Genomic DNA, 19,797 nt, shown 5'->3' with positions numbered 1-19,797 from the left:
TGGAAGCAGTTTGGACAGAATACTCGTAAATATAACATACTGCTTGTTAAAATACTGCTTAAAGATCAACAATCTCTATATACGATCACTTTTGGCCACTTTCTGGCATTCCGTAGTACAACCTGTTTAATTGAACAATACCCATAAACTCTTTCAGATTGTAAAAATTAACATACAGTATATATGGCGAACAAAAAAAAAGAAAATATATAAAATAAAAAAAAACGCACCTCTTTCCACATTTGGTGGGTTTTTGGTGAGAAATTGTGAAGGAAAAAGATAATCAAGCACATACTCCCGATACGGGGAATCGAACCCCCGGTCTCCACGGTTCTCAACTTGAGAGCGTGATGTGATAGCCCCTACACTATATCGGATTTGATGAAGTAAAGTAGTTGCATATTTTGGGTTGCTTAAGTATTTTCCTAGAAATGTAAAATTAGAACATAAAATAAATTGATTAGAATAAAATAAATAAGATAAATAAAAATTGTGGATTTGGAGAGATTAAAAATCGAATTTAATAGATTATTAAGACATTCAACAGATTCATTAAATATTGGGCATCTACTGAAGGAAAGTGTAGGCTGATATCCAAACACGGTGCGTCCTTTTCGTGGTACTCCTCCGGTGTTACTCTCTGTATTTTAGTGCACATTTTCCGGACTTTGTACAGTCTAATTATTGATTACATCATCTGGACGAATACATTTGCTGTTGCTCTCGTTTGCACTCGGACCGCTCGGTTCTTGTTTCGATTTGATTTTTCTACAAAATTCGCTCGCAAAACATGTAGAAAATGCCGCTTGCTATGACGTCAAGTGGTGATCTTTTCTGCCGGCCAGGGCCAGAAATGTGCGTCAAGTTTTCAGAGGGACAAAAATGTACGTCATTTCGCACCACCGAAAACTGCAGATGCCTGCGTCCACCAAGCACACCATTACGTCACACGAAACCTCCAAGCTGGATATACTCAAGGTCCGGAAGAATCTACGAGCAGAATGATCCGAGAGCGTTGCCGAATGTGTATATATATAGGTGGTTGATCCCCCCTGGAGTCTGCATCAAACACCAATTGACACACACACACACACACACACACACACACACAACACACACAATGGGACTTCTATCGACTTCACTATGAACAACGGCAAGACTATCCCTGCCATCGGTCTGGGAACGTGGAAGTCGACCACCGAGGAGGTTGCCGGAGCTGTCGAGTGCGCTCTCACCGAGGGAGGTTACCGACATATTGACACCGCCTTCAACTACCGAAACGAGGACGCGGTCGGTCTCGGTATCAAGCGGGCCATGGAAAAGGGTGTCAAGCGAGAGGACATCTTTGTCACCACCAAGATTTGGGTCACTTACCATGACCGAGTCGAGGAGAACCTGGATCTGTCGCTGGAGCGACTGGGTCTCGATTACGTCGACATGCTGCTCATCCACTGGCCGGTGCCCCTCAACCCCAACGGAAACGACCCCGTCTACCCTCTGCGACCGGACGGATCTCGAGACATTGACGAGTCCGGCTCGCAGCCTAAGACCTGGAAGCAGATGGAGGCCGTTCTGAAGACCGGCAAGACCAAGTCCATCGGAGTCTCCAACTTCTCCATTCCCTACCTGGAGGAGCTGCTCAAGGAGGCCGAGGTGGTCCCCGCTGTCAACCAGGTCGAGCTGCACCCTCTGCTGCCCCAGCTCGAGCTCATGGAGTTCTGCAAGAAGAACAACATCATCATGACTGCCTTCTCTCCTTTCGGATCTGTCGGAGGCCCTCTGCTCAAGAACGAGCTGGTTCTCAAGCTCGCCGATAAGTACGAGACCTCTCCCGGCGGTATTCTCACTTCCTACCACATTGGTAACGGCACTGTTGTCATTCCCAAGTCCGTCACCAACTCTCGAATCATCGAGAACGGTAAGTCCGCCGTCAACCTGTCCAAGGAAGACCTGCAGGCTCTCAACGATCTGCACAAGACCGAGGGTATCCACCGAACTTCCAAGCCCAAGTGGGGAGTTGATCTCGGTTTCCCCGACTTTGATTTCTGTTAGAAGGTGCCACATTATTTATTAGACATAGACATAGAATTGATTTTACTAGACATTTGAGCGTGAGAGTATGAGTATTTCTATAAAAGTATCGTCGAGTATAAATTCGGAAAGAATCAACTATTCTGACCACTTTGATATCATTTTCCCATCCTCCTACATTATATTCAATTTTTTACGTATTTTTTTGTATATTTTTTTTTGTTTTCTTTTATCAAATCACGTGCAGTTTGCCTGGTCATGCATGCTTATCACCAGCATTTGGTACGACTTGATCCCAGCAACCTCCTAATTCCTTCATTCAAACGATATGGAAAAATACACAGTGACCGAAGAGTACGCCAAGGACATGGTTGGCCGGTTGCTCGGCGGGTTCGACAAGGAGACCGTCGCCCAGCTGGTGGATCAGGGCATGAAGAAAACCGATCCTCTGGAGGTGCACAGCTACTTTGTGGAGCTTCTGGGCGAGTCTGAGCCGGTGTTCCGGTTTGTGGAGGAGTTCAACCGCAAGCGGTTCTCGTCCAAGAAGCTGGAGAAGTCCAAGGCTGAAAAAATGGCCAAGAGCGAGCCCCCCAAGAAGAAGGCATCGTGGGCCACCAGAACGGCAGGAGAAAAGGTGGAGGAGGAGAAACAGAAGAAGGAAAAGACACCTCGCAACCGGCTGGCCGGCGTGGGTAAGGGCGGAGCAACAACTTCCGAACTGCTGGATCTCAAGCCCAAGACCAAGGCCAAAAACAAAATCAAGGTGGATTCGATTGCCGAAATCGACCAGGCATTACGGGACCTGGAGCTGGTGGAACATGGAGATGTGCGCAAAGACGGCACCACGGCGCGCGCAAAATGCGACTGCATGGCTTCCCGACACCCGTTGCTGGAGGTTGCCCCCAACTGCATGAACTGTGGCAAGATCCATTGCCTGAAGGAAGGGCTAGGGCCGTGCACATTCTGTGGCACTCCTCTGTTGAGTGCGGAGGAGCGCAATGAAATTTCGTCGGTTTTGTACCAACAAAAGGAGGACATTCGGTCTGTGAACGCCCCCAAACAGGCGGTGCCCAAAAAGAAACAAAAGGCCATCAAGTACAACTTATCTAATGCTGGGGGGCGGGCTGCGCAGGAAGAGGCCATCAAACAGATGGAGGAGGAGAACCGGCAGGCGCAGGAGGCCAAGGAGAAGGAGCTTCAGCAGGCCAAGGAGCGGCTTGACACCCTGATGGCGTTCCAGGACAGTCAGGCGGAGAGAACCCGGATCATCGACAACGTGGGCGACTTTGAACTGCCCTCGGCAGGTGTCAACCAGTGGGCTTCGGCGACAGAGAGGGCGTTGCAGCTCAAGAAGCAGCAGCGGCAAATGGCCAAGATGGAGGAACGAGACGCTCGGAAAAAGGGCAAGAAGCATGTCATTTCGCTGGGTCTGGATGGCAAGATCCGAGAGCAGGAAATGGAGGACGATAGCACAGATGACGAGGAGTTGAGAGAACTTGAGTCCAAGATCAAGTCTGAAAAGCAAGAGGTGGCGGAGCTGAACTCGCAGAACGTGTGGAACCCGGCCATGGCTGACTCCAAGTTGAAGCGCGTCAAGTACGTGTCTAGAGGAGATGTTCAGGAGCGACGGGTTGAGGAGAGGGGCATTATTGACATTGACGGTGAGGATGATGAAGAGCGGCTCATGCGGTTGTAGGGATAGGTAAATACTCGTAATCTATATCATTCATATTCAGGTAATATCTACAAAGTGTTAGTTATACAAGTAATTGCTCTCTTGTTTTCGTTCAGAATAAATAATTACATGGCGCCTACAGAATAGGCAGAAAGTTGCCGACAATCATCATGGGAATGTCAAACACGTCTCGTTTGATGGTCAGCGAACACGCCGTGTTGACCACCTCGCCTGAGGGTTTGGTGAGGCCAAACGTGGTGGTAATCGTGCCTCTGCTGTCTCCAAACGCCAGCTCGGAGAAGACGTCAAAGTACTGTACCACAGACTTGTTGTCCATGCACTCGATGATGAACTGACTCAGCAAATCTGCCTGCGATCGCATCGTCAGCACACAAAACTCCTTTCCAACGGCAGCTATCTGGCCGGTTCGTCTCCAGAGCACCGTGGGCGTTCCACTTAACGAAATGTACTTTTCAAACTCCAGCAGCGTGCGTTGGAAGCACTTTTCCATGAACACAAGATCTTCGTACTGCAGGGTCTGGGTGGTGGCTATGAACGACGGCCGGTAGAAGGCCATGCTTTTGACCACGTCCAGTAGCTCCTTTTTCTCGAACCGGCTTTTGAGATACGCAATCAGCGCATGGAACCCCGTTGTGTACGCATAGGGCTTTGTTATACTGGTGTAGATGTCTGTCGGCGATCCCTGGGGCGTTCCCGCAGTTTGGCTGCCTTCTTCCTCCATGTGAAGACCCGGAATCGACATGGGAGACGGCATATGGGGACTTTGGGCGGGAAAGAAGTCTGGAGGTGAAGACGTGTCTCCGCGACCCAGAATGTTGGACAAGATGGAGTATTCCAAGTTGGCGGCAGACGAGCCGAAGTCCGTGTCCGGAGGGCCCATTCCATGCTGCACCGCCTGCTGTTGCTGTTGCTGTTGCTGCTGTTTCTGTTGCGTCGCTTGTCCTGGAGGCGTCGGAGGGAGTCCCACCAAGTACTTTGCCTGTTTCCGCTTGCCGTCCACGCACTGGTCTCCCATGTTTTTCTTGATGCAGCGAGCGCACGGGCGGCCCTCGTCACAGGTCAGATGGGCCTTCTGGCAATGCAGACAGGCCCGAGCGGTCTTTCGCCGCTTTTTAGGAGCCGGAGGAGGAGGTGGACTCTCCTGTTTGGCCGGACCTCGCAGTATGGGGTAGAAGGACATGGGTCACGTGAGAGAGAAAATGAGTAGGTCGGGGGGGGGGCCGGGGCCGATGAAGCGATGAGACGGTGGTTGAAAAGGCCTCTGTGGAAGCGCTTACGCGTGTTTTCTGGTGTCCGCTGGATCGTTCTCAAACTGTGCTGAATAGCCCTGGTGTAATGTCCCGCGGAGTTGAATTTTATTGGATGAAAGTTGTTCCGTTTCCCCGCAGGAGTCTAAATCCCCCTCTAGTCGACAAGCCCAAGAGCCTCTTGGCGCACGGGGAAGGAGATATATAGGGCATGTGGAGAGAGACAGTATAATCAGCTACAAGTTTCTACCAAAAAATTGTGACCAAAAGTCGAGCAAACAACAAGGTATTTTTTTGCCTTTGGTCAAGCGACCGTGGGAGACGGATAGGGTTCAGGAAAAACTAGACGCACAAATCACGTGCTGTGACTGAGCCACAGGGCGGATATTTCGAGGCATATTCTATCGCACTAGCGGGATGGATGGTTGAGCGTCGGGCTGACCTGGTCCTATGGTGCAGTGGGGTCACGTGACGTGGGTTTGGGTCGTCGTTTGTTGGGTCACGTGGCAGGTGTTTACCATTTTTGGACACTTTCAAAGAATATAATATCATTAATATCATTAATATCATTAATATGATTTTGGACTTTTATTTCATTTTGGACTTTCTTTTTTTTTTTTCTCTTTTTTTTTGACTACAAGTAGCTTATTCATTGGACTACATTCTCAATTGGACTTCATTGCCAACAGGACTCTTCCCCATGGGAATAATACATGACTAAAACTGTACGTCTTAGTCATCCATTGACGGTTCGCGAATCGCAAAATATTCTGGTCGCCGTCGGACTCTGTTGAGTCCAGAATGGCGTTGTAGTCTAGTCTCACTTTGGTTGGGGTTGGATACGGCGCGGAACAACTAACCTCCAGCATCAACAATGGCTTGAAGCATGATCTGGTAAGAATGGGACCATTGTAGCAGCTGTCTCTTGGCAGAGAGTCCCGTCTAGACTGCTTTGATTGGCTGATTGGCTACCAAGCTGGTTACCATTCGACTGTCGACTGTCGACTGTTGACTCCGCCAGGTATATGCCGGTTTACGCTACGAGTAGTGTTGGTGGCTGTTCGGTAAACCAGCCTGTGCCTTACCGGCCGTTGTGGGCGCTATTCGAGCTACGGCCTAGATCAATTCCGGGGAGCATTGAGCGAATACTACGCCATGGGCTGAAAGAGCAACGAGCGAGACTCAACTGGCCTAACAGTCATTGAACTGACTGGATACCGACGAGAGACCCGAAGGAGAATTGCCGGCGATAGTAAGGCTGAAACAAGTTGCAGGTAGGGAAGGGTGACTATCGAGCCGAGTCGAGTCGAGTCGGGTCGAGTTCGGGTTTGGTACGGGCCGACTCCTCAGTCGGTATGAGTTCATTAATGGTCATAGGTGAAACTGTAGCTCCAAGAGATGCTGTCACCAAAAAGGATACCTTTTTTGAAGGTATAAACTAGGAGAACTCACCATCAAGTCCATCGGAAATACCTGTTTCCCCTTACCTGGTCATAACCTGTCCGTACACTGGTCCACGATAACCATCAATGTCACATTACCGCTACGACAAACTTCACAGTATAAAGAAGGAGATGAGGAAATCTCATAATAAACACCCGTAATTGATACGGGTTAATCAGCACGAGAGGTGATTCCCCAACCACCAGTCTGTCGATCAACAATCAATTTCTTGCCGTTTGTTCCACCACCAAATTCGCGATATTCGTCATTCTCGACTCCTACAGGGTTCATGCGAGTGTTGTGAAAAATATCCCATGGTTTGAGCTAAACAGCACGGTCAGGAGGGGGTTATGGTGGTCAGATTTGGACCACGGATATTTCGTTGTGGTTTTTGAAGCCGTAGAAATTGATTCCACAAACAAAAACCGTCATTTTCAAGCCGCAACACCCTCTTTCGGTCTCTGACCCACCTGCATGGTTGGTCGATAAAGTTATCGTGCATAGCTGGGAAATTTTTATAAAGAAGCTTTCTTCTTCTCACCACCATTGTTGACCCGACCTCTTACCGCACACCCACAATGTCCCTCCCATACTCCGAGCAGCACTACTTTTCGTCGTACGACCACTTTGGCATCCATGAGGAGATGCTCAAGGACGAGTCGCGAACTCTGTCGTACAAGCACGCAATTCTGCGAAACCGAGACCTGTTCAAGGACAAGATTGTGCTGGATGTGGGCTGTGGAACCGGCATTCTGTCCATGTTTGCTGCGCAGGCCGGTGCCAAGCATGTCATGGGCGTGGACATGTCCAACATCATCGAGATGGCCCGAAAGATTGTCGATCTTAACGGACTCAGCGACAAGATTACCCTGATCCAGGGCAAGATGGAGGAGATCACCCTACCCTACCAGAAGGTGGACATTATCATCTCCGAGTGGATGGGCTACTTCCTGCTCTACGAATCCATGCTGGACACGGTGCTGTACGCCCGAGACAAGTACCTGGTCCCCGGAGGTATTATCATGCCCGACAAGTCCACCATCTACGCCGCTCTTTTGGAGGACGGCGAGTACAAGGACGAAAAGGTGTCCTTCTGGGACGACGTCTACGGCTTTGACTACTCGCCCTTCAAGGACATTGTGCTGTCCGAGCCTCTGGTCGACACCGTGGACCTCCGACACGTCATCTCCAACCCCTGCCAGGTGTTTGAGATCGATCTGTACACCGTCAAGGTGGAGGATCTGGCCTTCAAGGCCAACTTTGACCTCAAGGCCCGGGTCAACGACACTGCCCACGCTATTCTGTGTTGGTTCGACATTGAGTTCAACAAGCTCACCACCCCCGTCAAGTTCTCCACCGGCCCCCATGCCAAGTACACTCACTGGAAGCAGACTGTCTTCTACATTGACGGCCAGGTGTCTCTGCGAGCCGGTGACGAGGTGACTGGATCCATTGACTGCCGACCCAACGAGAAGAACAACCGAGATCTGGACATTACTCTGGAGTGGGAGTGCAAGGCTGAGAACAAGGGCGGCAAGCGATTTTACTGCATGAAATAAGCTGGCACGACGACTACTGTAGATCCCACTGTCGGCTCACCGAGTGGCAAGCCAAGCTGTGGCTTTCACTGGAACGGTCTAACAAAAAATTATGTATAGAATGTTAATTGTATTTTTTATGACGACTAACAAGCGGCGAGTACAAGTGAGAGAGATGTGGGTGCTAGGAGACCATTTCTGCTCTATTTCTGCTTTGCAGTACAAATCCTACACCCATCTAGTACATACCAACTAAATCTTACTTTTCTTCCACTAATCACACTCAACAACGAGACGCTGAAATGAAGATATCTCTGATTATTGTGGTGTAGAGATTCTCAAAAGTCATTATTACTTATCAAGTTGCTGATCGACTATCCACACAGCAACTTTCCTAGTCTCCACCGTTTCTACAACCCCGTAAATGAACCCCCAGCTGAATTTTCATCCCCAGTAATTTCAACTAACTTCCTCAACTAGATTGTTAAGATTAGAAGCAGTTCTGTCATCGTCTTGACTCCAACAACCGTGTCTCAGTTCGATTTCCGGTTGGAAAATTTTGATCCGAAAAATTAACGAGCCAATCAATCACACCGAGAAACGAAAGAAAAAGACGGCGGTCACGTGACCCGAGCCAAGGGGGGGAAGGGGCGGGGGGGGAGCCGGGGGGGGTGGGTCACGTGTTTGGACTGTATGGGCTCCGGCTAGGTCACGTGTTTGGATTGATAATGGTAGCTTCTTGTACTAAACTTGTACAGGTCTCCATGGGTGTAATTAGGATTACGCGCATGTACGGCGTTTTGCGTGTATTTTTCATCCCACCATCAGATTGCCTATCGTGTGATGTCTGGGGGGTTGAAAAAATGGCAAGAAAAGCAGCTGAAAAAAGTGCTGATAAGTAGCATTATATATATACATATATATATCTGTGTGTCATGTTGCCCCAAACTCTGGTTGGGTCGTTTCACGTGCACAATCACGTCCTCACCTCCATACAATAATCTGTACTGGTGGTGCTACTGTCGACATATGCACAACCTCCCAGCGGCGTTTCTCTCCACCATCACGACCTGCGCCCTCTCAACATCGACATGTCGGGCAACAACTCACCAATAAACGCGCAGCTGTTCCCCGATGCTCGCGACGTGACCAAGGACGCGCTTCAGACATTTGTGGAGCTCCCGGAGTGCACGTACATGAAGGGTCTGGGCTCGTCTCAGCAGGCGGAAGTCATGGCGTGTGACTGTAAGCCCGGGCCCACGGCGTGTGACGAGGACAGCGGGTGCATCAACCGACTCACTTCCATCGAGTGTGTTCGGTGCTGCAAGGGCTGTCAGAACAAACGGTTCCAGGGCAAAAAATACGCATCGGTGGACGTGATCAGCACAGAAAAGAAGGGGTTTGGACTGCGGGCCACCAAGGACATCGCCGCCGGCGAATTTGTCTACGAGTACGTGGGCGAGGTGATTGACGAGCCGACCTTCAAGGAGCGAACGGCCATCTACACGACCCAGGGCGTCAAGCATTTCTACTTTATGATGCTGCAAAAGGGCGAGTTCATCGACGCTACCGCCAAGGGAGGACTGGGTCGGTTCTGCAACCATTCGTGCGCGCCTAATGGCCACGTGGAAAAGTGGGTCGTGGGCAAACGGCTCAGAATGGGCATTTTCGCATCTCGACACATTCAAAGGGGAGAAGAGGTCACGTTTGACTACAACGTGGACCGGTACGGAGCCGAGGCCCAGGCGTGCTACTGCGGCGAGAAAAACTGTGTCGGCTTTCTCGGCGGAAAAACGCAGACGGAAAGCGCCAGCAAGGTCTCCGGCACCTTGACCGCTGCTCTGGGTCTCACGTCCAGAGATATCAACGCCATTCTGAGAGGCAAAAAGTCGGCCGAGGACTTGCGACCCCGAGACCTGACCGTGCAGGACGTGTCCAAGGTCATGGCGTCTCTCATGATGAACCAGGAAGCCTGGCAGGTCAACCTCATGCTGCAGCGTATTGCTCTGTGCACAGACACGTCCGTCCAGGCAGCAGTCATGAAGATGCATGGATACCAGATCTTCGCGCAGATTCTGACCGCCACGTGGGGCGACAATCCTCTTGGGCTGGACGACAGCGACCGCGTGAACGTGACGCTGATGCTGCTGCGAGTCCTGCAAAAGTGGCCGCGAATCACAAAGAACAAAATCTCCAGTTCGCAGATTGAAAACGTGGTCAAGAGCCTGACGTCCAACGACAACAGTGACATTGCCACCATTGCCCAGGAGCTCTTGTCTGAATGGGCAAACCTGAAAATGGCTTTCCGAATCCCACGACGAAAAATTGATCCCGACGGAGACGAGCATTCGGTCTCTAGAGGTACCAGCGAGGAGGTCACCAAGGAGAGCTCCAAGTCTGAGGAGCCCAATGATGTGGAAGTTGTCAAGGTGAACAAAAAAGCAGATAACAACGGAAACGGCGTTACTGATTCGCCGTCCACCCGCTCGGAATCCCCCTTCACCTTCATCCCCACCCCCTACTCTAACAAAACAGCCCCCAAGGGCCCCAAGAAGGCCGTCAAGCAGCCTGCATCACCCATGGTGCCTCCAAGGAGCCTGCCTAAGGGCTGGCAGTTTGCGAACGACCCGCAGGGCAAGGTGTACTACTACAATCTCGAGCTGAACATCCAACAGTGGGATTTCCCCAAGGCGTCACGTGCGAGCTCACCCTCGACCCCCAAGGGCCCCAAGGGCCCCAAGGGTCCCCGTGGCAACCGTCGAGACGAGAGACGGGACAATTCCGAGACCCGAGAGCCGCTTTCTTTGCAGTCACAGCGCGAGAGTGATCTCCAGCGCATCATTGAGCAGGCTCGGTTGCAGGAGGTGAAAAATAACAGCGAGCCGGCTCCTTCTGCGTCTGCCAAGCCCGTGAACGCGCAGGCGCATCGGCTGACTAAACTGCTGGCCAAGGTGGTGCCCAATCAAGTGTCCAAATACGACGTTGATCGGGAGCGGGCGAAAAAGTGTTCTAAGGACATTGTGCAGATTCTGGTGGACAAGGAGCTGAAACGTCCGGAGCCCATGACTGAGATTAGTGATGAGAAGGCCAAGAAAATCAAGGAGTTTGTCAAGGGCTACATGGGCAAGGTGGTCAAGCGGTTGGAGGAGAAGGAGGGTGGGGCCAAAGATTTTGGCCGTGGTCGACAAGGTAACCGACGAGACTCTGAGCGGCAATCCGACCGACGTGGTAGACAAGGTCAGTCGGACCGCGATCACTCTGACAATCACGGACGAAAAAGAAAGGGCGAAGAAAACCAGCCGTATGAAGCTGGACCAATGTATGACGACGAAAGTGCCGAAACGTCGACGGAGACGGTCAAGAAGCCCAAGGTTGATATGGAGATTGATTTGGAGTGATTGCTACAGTTGCAATAGGTGTATAAATAGTATGTATATTAGGAATGGTGTTGTATTTTATTGGTTGTGGATGTAATTAGCACGTCCTACCGTGTACTCTAGTAATGTGCAAAGTTTCTATGCGCTCTGAACTACGATAACAGGAATGTTTGACAGAAATGCAGCACTTTTTTGTGATTATCACCTTGGAATTGTTTTTCGGATCACGGGTACATTTATAGATAATGAGCAGTATTGCATAAGACAGGGGTGAGCATCAATGGATTCAGTTTGTCATTCGTCATTCTTCGGTTGAGCTCTGAGGGATGGCATCGTGACCTCTCCCAACTAAATTCAAGTAAATTGCAATATCTATGGGGTACTTGAATCATGATTATCTCGTTTTTTTATATGAAAAGGGGCCGAATATAATACTTTTATTGATCTGTCACTTTTCTGGACAATTTGGTTCTGCTCTCTTTTTCCGGCGGTTTCTGTAACCTCTTATTTGAACCCCCAGCCGACTTTTTCTCTTAACAAAAGTCAACTAATGTGGAACAAGTGGGAATTCACATACAGGTATGTACTGTATATACTGTGGACCCAGACAACACCATTTGAATCTGGAGAGCGTCGGGATTGTGAGAGAGACCATAAGCGTTGTAATTCCACAATCTGCAGCAATAATCAGTGAAAAAAATCCGTAACAAGAATCCATTCTACCATCTTGAACACTTCCGAGCACCCTACAACTGGATACAGCTGGGTACAGCTCCGTACAGCTCCGTACATCTGTTGCTCTCGACGATTTGACGAGTGGTTTTTGACATCTGTAGTCATGTGGGGTTTGATGACTAAGCGGCTTGTGAACATGCTATACACACCCCACTTTGGACATACTGTACAAGTAGCTTTAGCTGTAGCCAGTACTTGAACCTGTAGCCACCCAGAAGTCACAGTTGAGAAGCCGTTCATCAACTGACGACAATAAAGTGCCGCTAGCACAAATGGGCCCATGTTTCGAAGTCTACGGGGAAAGTGGAAATTTCTAGCGACTTGAGGGGAATACTATCACCACCGTCATCTCCTTTTGGTAGGTGTAGTACGCCACACATGCATGCACCGACTGCACCATTACGGTAGGTACCTGTCCTGTATCCAGCAGGCACCACAGTCAGGGCCAATGGCGGACGTGAAACAACGACTCATTTGAGTCATTTGAGAGGGTTTGAGGAGCGTTGAACTTTGCGAGTGTCTTGAAAGCGTTTTTGCGGCTATTTCGGCTGTTATTTGAGCCAATAAACAAATAAATGACATAAATAGATAATAAATTGATAAATAAAATAAAATAAAATAATTAATAAATAAAAAATAAATAAATAAATAAATAATTAAAATAAATAAATAAATAAATAAATAAAATAAAATAAAACCTATATCGAGAGTACAAGTACAGTACCTCCACAAGCTGGTCAATGTTTTGCGTGTACGGTAATGTTGTACGATGCACTTGTATTATTACTCAAAGAGCAACAATATCGATTTTCCAATTATATCTGATTTTTTTCCCCCAATTATTTCCGATTATCATATCCCAGTATATTCTACTCTTCCTCCCCGTGAGCCAATAAAAACGCCCCATTTCCACCCGTTACTACAGCTTTATTTTGGCCCGAAAAACGAACCGGTAAAAATCCCCGTGATGGAGCCGGTTCTTGGACGTGACCCCGCTCCAGCGGCACCAGTGCCGTTTCGGAGGCAACCGCGTGCAGTATGACGGCAGGACAGATAGCCGCTAGCACGAATGCCAATGAGGCCATTTTAGCCGCGCGGGAAAAGATGCAGCTGCGATAGCCTACAGTAGTTAGTGTGGGTATGTACATGTGTAGAGTGAATAGCACCAGTGTTCAGAGTGTCTAAGACATGTGTATTTCCTCCATTCCTCTGACATCCCAAGTGTCGCGTCACGTGTGGCGTGTTGTGAGGTGTGTAACATGTATAAATACCCCCGTCCGGTCCCTCCAACCCCATCACCAAAGCCCGCTACAGAACTCCACCGCCATCGGATAATTCTACTATTTCCAATGCGGAGTGCATCATCCATGCGGCGCTGCAGTTGACGAGAGCGTGGTGTTGGGAGAAAGAGCTGATAACATTTCCCCACAAGGTTTGGCTATGCGAGGGACTTGGACTTTGCGGCGGCAAAATGGGGCATCAGAAACAGCGCCGGGAGAAGAGAGGGCTCCAAGACGGCCTTCCGACGGCCGTATGGGCTCGAAATTAAAACCACAGACTCCACATGGCCCAACAAACGCATTGCCGTTTTTCAATTTCCAAAATCGCCCCACAATCGCCTCCAAACCCACAGTTGTTCCCCGCCTTTCTCCCTCCCCCCACTTAAGCTCGGCGGCAACGCTAACTGCTTGTGATGGGCCCAGCAATATATAACTCGACGCGCCTGCCACTCCAATTGTCTCCGTAACACACTCACATGCTTCGACTCAAGACCCTCTCTTCCGCCGTTCGAGTGCGATCGGGCGCAGGCTTCGCCCAGACCGGCCTCCGAGGCTACGCTTCCCTCTGCGAGACCTACTTCCCCAATGAGCCCAAGGCTCCCGTGGTCAAGACCTCCTTCCCCGGCCCGGCCACCCAGGACGCCCTGCTGTCTCTGGACTCGGTCTTCGACACCCGAGCAGCCAACTTTGTTGCCGACTACGAAAAGTCCGTCGGCAACTACATCCAGGACGTCGATGGCAACATCTACCTGGACGTGTACGCCCAGATCTCGTCCATTGCTCTGGGTTACAACAACCCCAAGCTGGTGGAGGCCTCCAAGTCGCCCGAGATGATCTCGTCGCTCGTCAACCGACCCGCCCTCGGAAACTTCCCCTCCTCCACCTACGAGAAGATCCTCAAGGACGGTATCATCGCCGCCGCTCCTCCCGGCTTCAAGGACGTGTGGACCGGCATGACCGGCTCCGACGCTAACGAAACCGCCTTCAAGGCCGCCTTTCTGTGGAGACGAACCATTGAGCGAGACGGCCAGCCCTTCACCGAGGCTGACGAGCAGTCTGTGATGAACAACCAGGGCCCCGGATCCGCGTCTCTCTCCATCATGTCATTTGACCACGCCTTCCACGGCCGTCTGTTTGGCTCGCTGTCCGCCACCCGATCCAAGCCCATCCACAAGCTCGATATCCCTGCGTTTGACTGGCCCAAGGCCCCTTTCCCCATGCTCAAGTACCCTCTGGACAAGCACGCCAAGGAGAACAAGGCCGAGGAGGAGCGATGTCTCAAGGCCGTGGACGAAATCCTCGCCAAGAACCCCATCCCCGTGGCCGCCATCATCGTCGAGCCCATCCAGTCCGAGGGAGGAGACAACCACGCCTCCCCCGAGTTCTTCCAGGGACTGCGAAAGATCACCAAGAAGCATAATGTGCTCATGATCGTCGACGAGGTGCAGACCGGAGTTGCTGCCACCGGCAAGTTCTGGGCCCACGAGCACTGGAACCTGCCCTTCCCTCCGGACATGGTCACCTTCTCCAAGAAGTTCCAGGCCGCCGGCTACTACTTCTCGGACCCCAGCATCAAGCCCAACCTTCCCTACAGACAGTTCAACACCTGGTGCGGTGACCCATCCAAGGCCATCATTGCTAAGACCATCTGGCAGGAGTGCGACAAGCACCATCTGTCCAACCGGGTGGCTGAGGTTGGCTCCTACCTCTACGGCAAGCTGCAGAAGCTGGCTGAGAAGTACCCCAAGGAGATCAACAACCTGCGAGGCAAGGACTGTGGTACCTACATTGCCTGGGACGCCTCCTCCGGCAAGGCCAAGGACGCCCTGGTGTCTGGAATGAAGGCCTTTGGTGTCAACATTGGCGCCTGTGGCGTCCAGACTGTTCGTCTGCGACCCATGCTGGTCTTTGAGGAGAAGCACGCTGATATTCTTGTCGGTGCTCTTGACTCGTACCTTTCTCAGGCCAAGTAGTTTGGGAGGTTATGATAGTAATGATATGCATATGAAGTGAGGAGTGAGTCAATTTGTACTGCTAAGGTAAGTACAGTATAAGTAGAATGAACATACTCACAACTGTATGACTCAGCATTTGAGAAGGATGAGAGTATAGAGTATAGGAGGACCATATGGCTACAAGTACAAGTAGGGTGTATTATTCTGTAGAGAGAGGCTACAATTGACATATGACTAATTGTACGATAACTTTGAGCACTTACTAAGAGCACCATCTGTTACAGCTTGGGCTCAATTGAAAACTGTGGTGTAAACGTGAACGTATCACGGTAGATTCTCGCGTTCTGTGAATGTCTGGACATCAACGTGGATACGATACTGTTAATCACGTGGTTGTCTAGTTGCAATTAGTCGATTGAGTCAATTGTAGACAACTGAGACAGCAGTGGAAGTCTAGAAGTGTCCACAGCCACACGAAGATACAACCTCCCTAGACGAATACGACCTCTCTAGACGAATACGACCTCCCTAGGCGAATACGACAACGACCCAATGACACGGTCCGGCGCGCCAAATTAGTCTCATAAGGGACGTCACAGGACAAGGAGGTAAACTGCGTTTGTTCGCGGACCGCGGGGCTTGTCCCGTGACTGTGGATATTATCCCGGACCGGTTGGTGTGCCCAACGCTCGCTGTACCCAACGCTCGCTGTACCACTAGAATGCCAAGGCTCCACCGCGCGGATAAACTCGTTATCTCTCTTATCGCATGTAGACTAATGCACGGGTAGTCTGGGAAGTCCGTGTCGGGAGTGTCGCCTGGTTCCTTCACCGCGCCAGTGGCTCTTGCCCAATCAACCGCCCCAAACCCAGGTGTTCACATAAGCGCGAATTGGCTTGACACTGACAGGAGACGTGACTGTTCTGACAGCTGTCAGACGACGGCTTGTTTTGGCTGACAGCTCGTTGGACATGTGTCACAGCACATTGATTTGCCCGAGTGCCTTCGACGAAGACTATTCGGAGAGTTTGTCGGCTCTCGGCAGACACTAATGGCGATTACATATCCACTCTGGACAGAAGAGAAGGTCATGGTTTGGTCACCAGGGAGAGATTAGCCAGGGGTGGAATCTTAACCGTGTCCAGCATGGTGAGACCAATATCGTGTCTTGTGGGAATATAATGAGACTAACGGTAAATTGAGACTGGTTTTGGCGAGATTGAGTGTGAGATGTACCGCCAAAGTCTGGTTGGACTGGTGTGTGTGTGTGTGTGTGTGTGTGTGTGTGTGTGTGTGTGTGTGTGTGTGGTGTGTGTGTGTGTGTGTGTTTCACTGAGGCTCCATGTGACTTTTTGCACGAAAATGTCTGAACCTATCGTTATACGCACGCCCCATTCAGTTACGTCACTCTGAGATGACCGACAACGAGACTATCCGACCTGAGACTTTCCGACCTGAGACAGTTGGTAAACTGCAGGGATAGTATTTGTCCGTCTGGAGATAGAGCTGTCTTTTGACCTTGGGTCTCGCAGGCTGGACATTTAACTGGGTATATAGTAGTCGTATTCGTACATTGTACCACATTGTCTGGTGTCCTCGCCCTCCGCTCCTCGGCGGTGAAAACTTTTCCGCTGCATGTACCGTGTGTGTGCCTGTATCGATATCGTGTACCTGGCGTGGACTATAGAAGACCCATGGAACTCTGCACAGACGCACCGAGCTCCGACTATGGGCTGATGACTTGGATAGCCCCGCTCTTATCATGCCATGCTGTCAAAACTCATGTCAGTCTAGGCTTGCACCGAAGGGGCCACTGTGAGAACACAATGGCACCAACACCCTCCAGAAGCCGGCGGCAGTGCAATGCAATGTCATGTGGGCTGTATGACGTGATATTGGGGAGCTGTCAGGTCAGTTGTCGTGGTTACCGTTAGGCGAAGGGTCGTCTTCAGGTTACAAGTACTTTTTCGAGCCATCCCCAGCCTTCCTGACGTGCTCTAGTCCCACGGAGTTGAACTTAACTCCACCGTAGTGCCAAAAAGACCACCCAGGGAGTTTAAGTACAGATTAGATTTCGCTCAGAGTTTCATATGGCGGGCTTCGGCGGTCCTTGTCTGGGTCCAGCTTTGCGTTTGGGCGTATAGTCTTGTTGATATGATGTTAAGTAACCGATCCGGCCAAGTTGCCGAGACTCAGGGCCGGGGGCGGAAGAGAGCTGTTAGAGACGAACACGAGCACGCAAAGAAGAAGTTTTAGACGTGTTTGGGGGGTGGAATGGCGGTTGCGTTGCTTTGATTTCCGAAGAAATGGCGCAAGACGATAACGCCCGCCACCTAGCACCAATGTAATGCACCAATGTCCGGGGTGACCTTGACGAGCTAGAAATTACTCAATACGTGATGTTACGCGGATGTGTCTCACTTCCTCGCTGGATAACGGGGTTCGAAGCGTCTGACGGCTGGGGTGGGAGACTGACACCACCTTTTGCACTTTGTACGCTGTACTTGCACGCACCTGGCTGTCATGTCTGGCCCTCAGATCTCCCTACCTGTACGGTCTTCCAACTGGTCTAAACACAGCAACCCACCGCTCACAAGTGTCTATCGTCGGCCTCCGAGGGGCCGTTTACTAATGCGATGCACGACTAGGCAGGCAGCACTTTTCTTTTGCGCGCCCTGTACAGTGCTGGTCGCTGTAGTGAGCCATGCACCACGAGTCTACAGTGACTTCGGTAACGGTGAGATCTCGAACACTAACCTACTCGCGTGGGCAGGTTGCTGTGGAGTGGAGGTGAGGTGGGGTGGAGATCCCGGAGGAGGTCAGGTTCTGGTCCACGGGACAAGGTAGGGTCCACAGGGCGACGTGGGGTCCACGCGAGGAGGTAGGGTCCATGGGAGGAGGGATGCTCCAGACGTCGGCGTCGGAATCCAACTTGACTAACCTGCAACCAGTGACCGACCGTTGGAGTCAACCTTGGTACCAAACGCCGGACCATGAGACAGGCTGTAGACGCACTACATCCGGCACTCTGAAACGTCAACAGAGACGGCGGATGTCGGTTGGCAGGCGACTCACTGGATTCGGCGTCACCCCAGCCCATTCCCAGACCTTGGCCTTGTGTTTTTCTTTCGCCAGCGGCCCAAATAGAATTCTGAGCGAACCCAGTTGTAGAGTGCGACCGCGAGGTATTAAAAGGGTCGTGCTTGGTACTTGGTATTTCGCCCACTTGAATTGTTTATTTTCGCTCTTTATTTTGACTGTTTATTTTGAGTATTTATTTTTGACTGTTTTTTTTCTTTCTCTTTTCTTTCTCTTTTCTTTCTCTTTTCTTTTGTTTTTTTCTTTCTTCTCACTGTTTCTTCTACTCACCACTCCGCTCCACTACTCACTCCATGTTTCATATTTGACGTCGAGACGCACGTGATCTGCAAAACAATGCAACCCCAAAAAATAGGCTCCTGTGATCTGAGCTATTCTGGTCCCCTCATGTACGTCGGTTGCCCTTTTGGGACCACTCTTTGTCTCAAGCCCCCAACGGCTACAACCTTGTGTTTGTGAAAGCCTTGCGCGCGGTGGGTGTGGTGCTGGAGCCGGCGGGGCCCACGACGAGCGCGGGATCGGAAAACCGGTTCGCACGGTTACCCAAGGGGCCCAAGGGGCCGATCACGTGCTTTTCCGGTCCGCGAGACCTCCCCAGCCCTCCCCCGTTGGGGGTCCGTCGATGCAAAGGTTGCAACCGAAAGGCAAAATGAAACAACAAAAAAAAAAAAAACTGACGGAGAAGAAGACGAAGAAGAAGAAGAAAAAGGAGGGCCATGAGCGTATGCGTGTAAGTATGAGTACCGGATGACTACGGGGACCGTATGAGTACGATACCGTAGTATGAGGCATGCTGTGCCGGTGAGAACATTCGATGCCTGTGAAAACTATAAGAGACAGTTCTGGAGAAAATGGAGAGAAACCGGAAAAGCAACGGAGCGAAAGTTTGCACTCTGATTTGACTATTTTGTTTGACTGTTTGACTGTTTGACGGTCTGAACGGCGTGTGGTTCCTCCCTGAATTGGAGTGGGTTCAAGAGCAAGATTTGAAGCCATCCATTACGTCACTGAACGGTAAACAGTGTGGCTCTTGTCACGGTGTTTGTACAGGACTTGTACCTTTAGTTTCTGTTGTTCCTGACCCTGCTCCTGTTCCTGACCCTGCTCCTGTTCCTGACTTTGTTCTGTTCTGGCTTGTAATGGTCAAATGAGTCCAAAACCAGCCAAAAAAGTACTCGTACCGCTACAGGCTCCGCCGGTGCTGTCCACGTCTCATCTGGTGGCTCCGGTCTGGCCAAAACTCTCTAATCAATGCTCTAATGTCGCTCGAACGTTGAAGCCGGGGGAATTGTACTGAGGCTCTTTACACCGCTAAAAGGGGGTTGCCTAATCGACACGACTGAATCTTGGACTTTCTATACAGGATGGGGCCGGTTGAGACTTATCTATCACTACT

The 19,797-nt window shown here is 50.7% G+C and overlaps 8 protein-coding genes and 1 non-coding gene across 9 annotated transcripts; 6 read left to right on the top strand and 3 right to left on the bottom strand.

Annotated features, from left to right (window-relative positions):
• Nucleotides 1-295: 295 nt before the first annotated feature.
• YALI1_E22049r lies at nucleotides 296-377 on the bottom strand. Its single transcript has one exon. It is a non-coding gene; the product is annotated as a tRNA-Glu (tRNA).
• Nucleotides 378-1,143: 766 nt separating this feature from the next.
• On the top strand, nucleotides 1,144-2,052 carry YALI1_E22041g (uncharacterized protein; the record flags this gene model as incomplete). Its single annotated transcript, XM_504101.3, has 1 exon — nucleotides 1,144-2,052. One exon carries the CDS (start codon nucleotides 1,144-1,146, stop codon nucleotides 2,050-2,052), a length of 909 nt encoding a protein of 302 aa, XP_504101.2.
• Nucleotides 2,053-2,359: 307 nt separating this feature from the next.
• Nucleotides 2,360-3,727, top strand: YALI1_E22029g (uncharacterized protein; the record flags this gene model as incomplete). Its single annotated transcript, XM_504100.2, has 1 exon — nucleotides 2,360-3,727. The coding sequence occupies one exon, from the start codon at nucleotides 2,360-2,362 to the stop codon at nucleotides 3,725-3,727; it is 1,368 nt and encodes a 455-aa protein (XP_504100.1).
• A 115-nt stretch (nucleotides 3,728-3,842) lies between these two features.
• YALI1_E22004g (uncharacterized protein) lies at nucleotides 3,843-4,907 on the bottom strand (the record flags this gene model as incomplete). Its single annotated transcript, XM_504099.2, has 1 exon — nucleotides 3,843-4,907. The coding sequence occupies one exon, from the start codon at nucleotides 4,905-4,907 to the stop codon at nucleotides 3,843-3,845; it is 1,065 nt and encodes a 354-aa protein (XP_504099.2).
• Nucleotides 4,908-6,995: 2,088 nt separating this feature from the next.
• YALI1_E21983g (uncharacterized protein) lies at nucleotides 6,996-7,976 on the top strand (the record flags this gene model as incomplete). Its single annotated transcript, XM_504098.1, has 1 exon — nucleotides 6,996-7,976. One exon carries the CDS (start codon nucleotides 6,996-6,998, stop codon nucleotides 7,974-7,976), a length of 981 nt encoding a protein of 326 aa, XP_504098.1.
• A 1,070-nt stretch (nucleotides 7,977-9,046) lies between these two features.
• Nucleotides 9,047-11,353, top strand: YALI1_E21962g (uncharacterized protein; the record flags this gene model as incomplete). The annotated part of the gene is made up of 1 exon (XM_504097.2): nucleotides 9,047-11,353. The coding sequence occupies one exon, from the start codon at nucleotides 9,047-9,049 to the stop codon at nucleotides 11,351-11,353; it is 2,307 nt and encodes a 768-aa protein (XP_504097.1).
• Nucleotides 11,354-13,823: 2,470 nt separating this feature from the next.
• Nucleotides 13,824-15,320, top strand: YALI1_E21915g (uncharacterized protein; the record flags this gene model as incomplete). Its single annotated transcript, XM_504096.2, has 1 exon — nucleotides 13,824-15,320. One exon carries the CDS (start codon nucleotides 13,824-13,826, stop codon nucleotides 15,318-15,320), a length of 1,497 nt encoding a protein of 498 aa, XP_504096.1.
• A 510-nt stretch (nucleotides 15,321-15,830) lies between these two features.
• YALI1_E21890g (uncharacterized protein) lies at nucleotides 15,831-16,275 on the bottom strand (the record flags this gene model as incomplete). The annotated part of the gene is made up of 2 exons (XM_068283054.1): nucleotides 15,831-16,127; nucleotides 16,171-16,275. The coding sequence occupies 2 exons, from the start codon at nucleotides 16,273-16,275 to the stop codon at nucleotides 15,831-15,833; spliced, it is 402 nt and encodes a 133-aa protein (XP_068139155.1).
• A 1,917-nt stretch (nucleotides 16,276-18,192) lies between these two features.
• YALI1_E21871g (uncharacterized protein) lies at nucleotides 18,193-18,726 on the top strand (the record flags this gene model as incomplete). Its single annotated transcript, XM_068283053.1, has 1 exon — nucleotides 18,193-18,726. The coding sequence occupies one exon, from the start codon at nucleotides 18,193-18,195 to the stop codon at nucleotides 18,724-18,726; it is 534 nt and encodes a 177-aa protein (XP_068139154.1).
• Nucleotides 18,727-19,797: the final 1,071 nt, after the last annotated feature.

Source organism: Yarrowia lipolytica, chromosome 1E, assembly GCF_001761485.1.
Source record: "Yarrowia lipolytica chromosome 1E, complete sequence".
Classification (NCBI taxonomy): Eukaryota; Fungi; Ascomycota; class Dipodascomycetes; order Dipodascales; genus Yarrowia; species Yarrowia lipolytica.
Note: the sequence above shows the minus strand (reverse complement) of the source record. Positions and strands in the feature narration are given on the sequence as shown.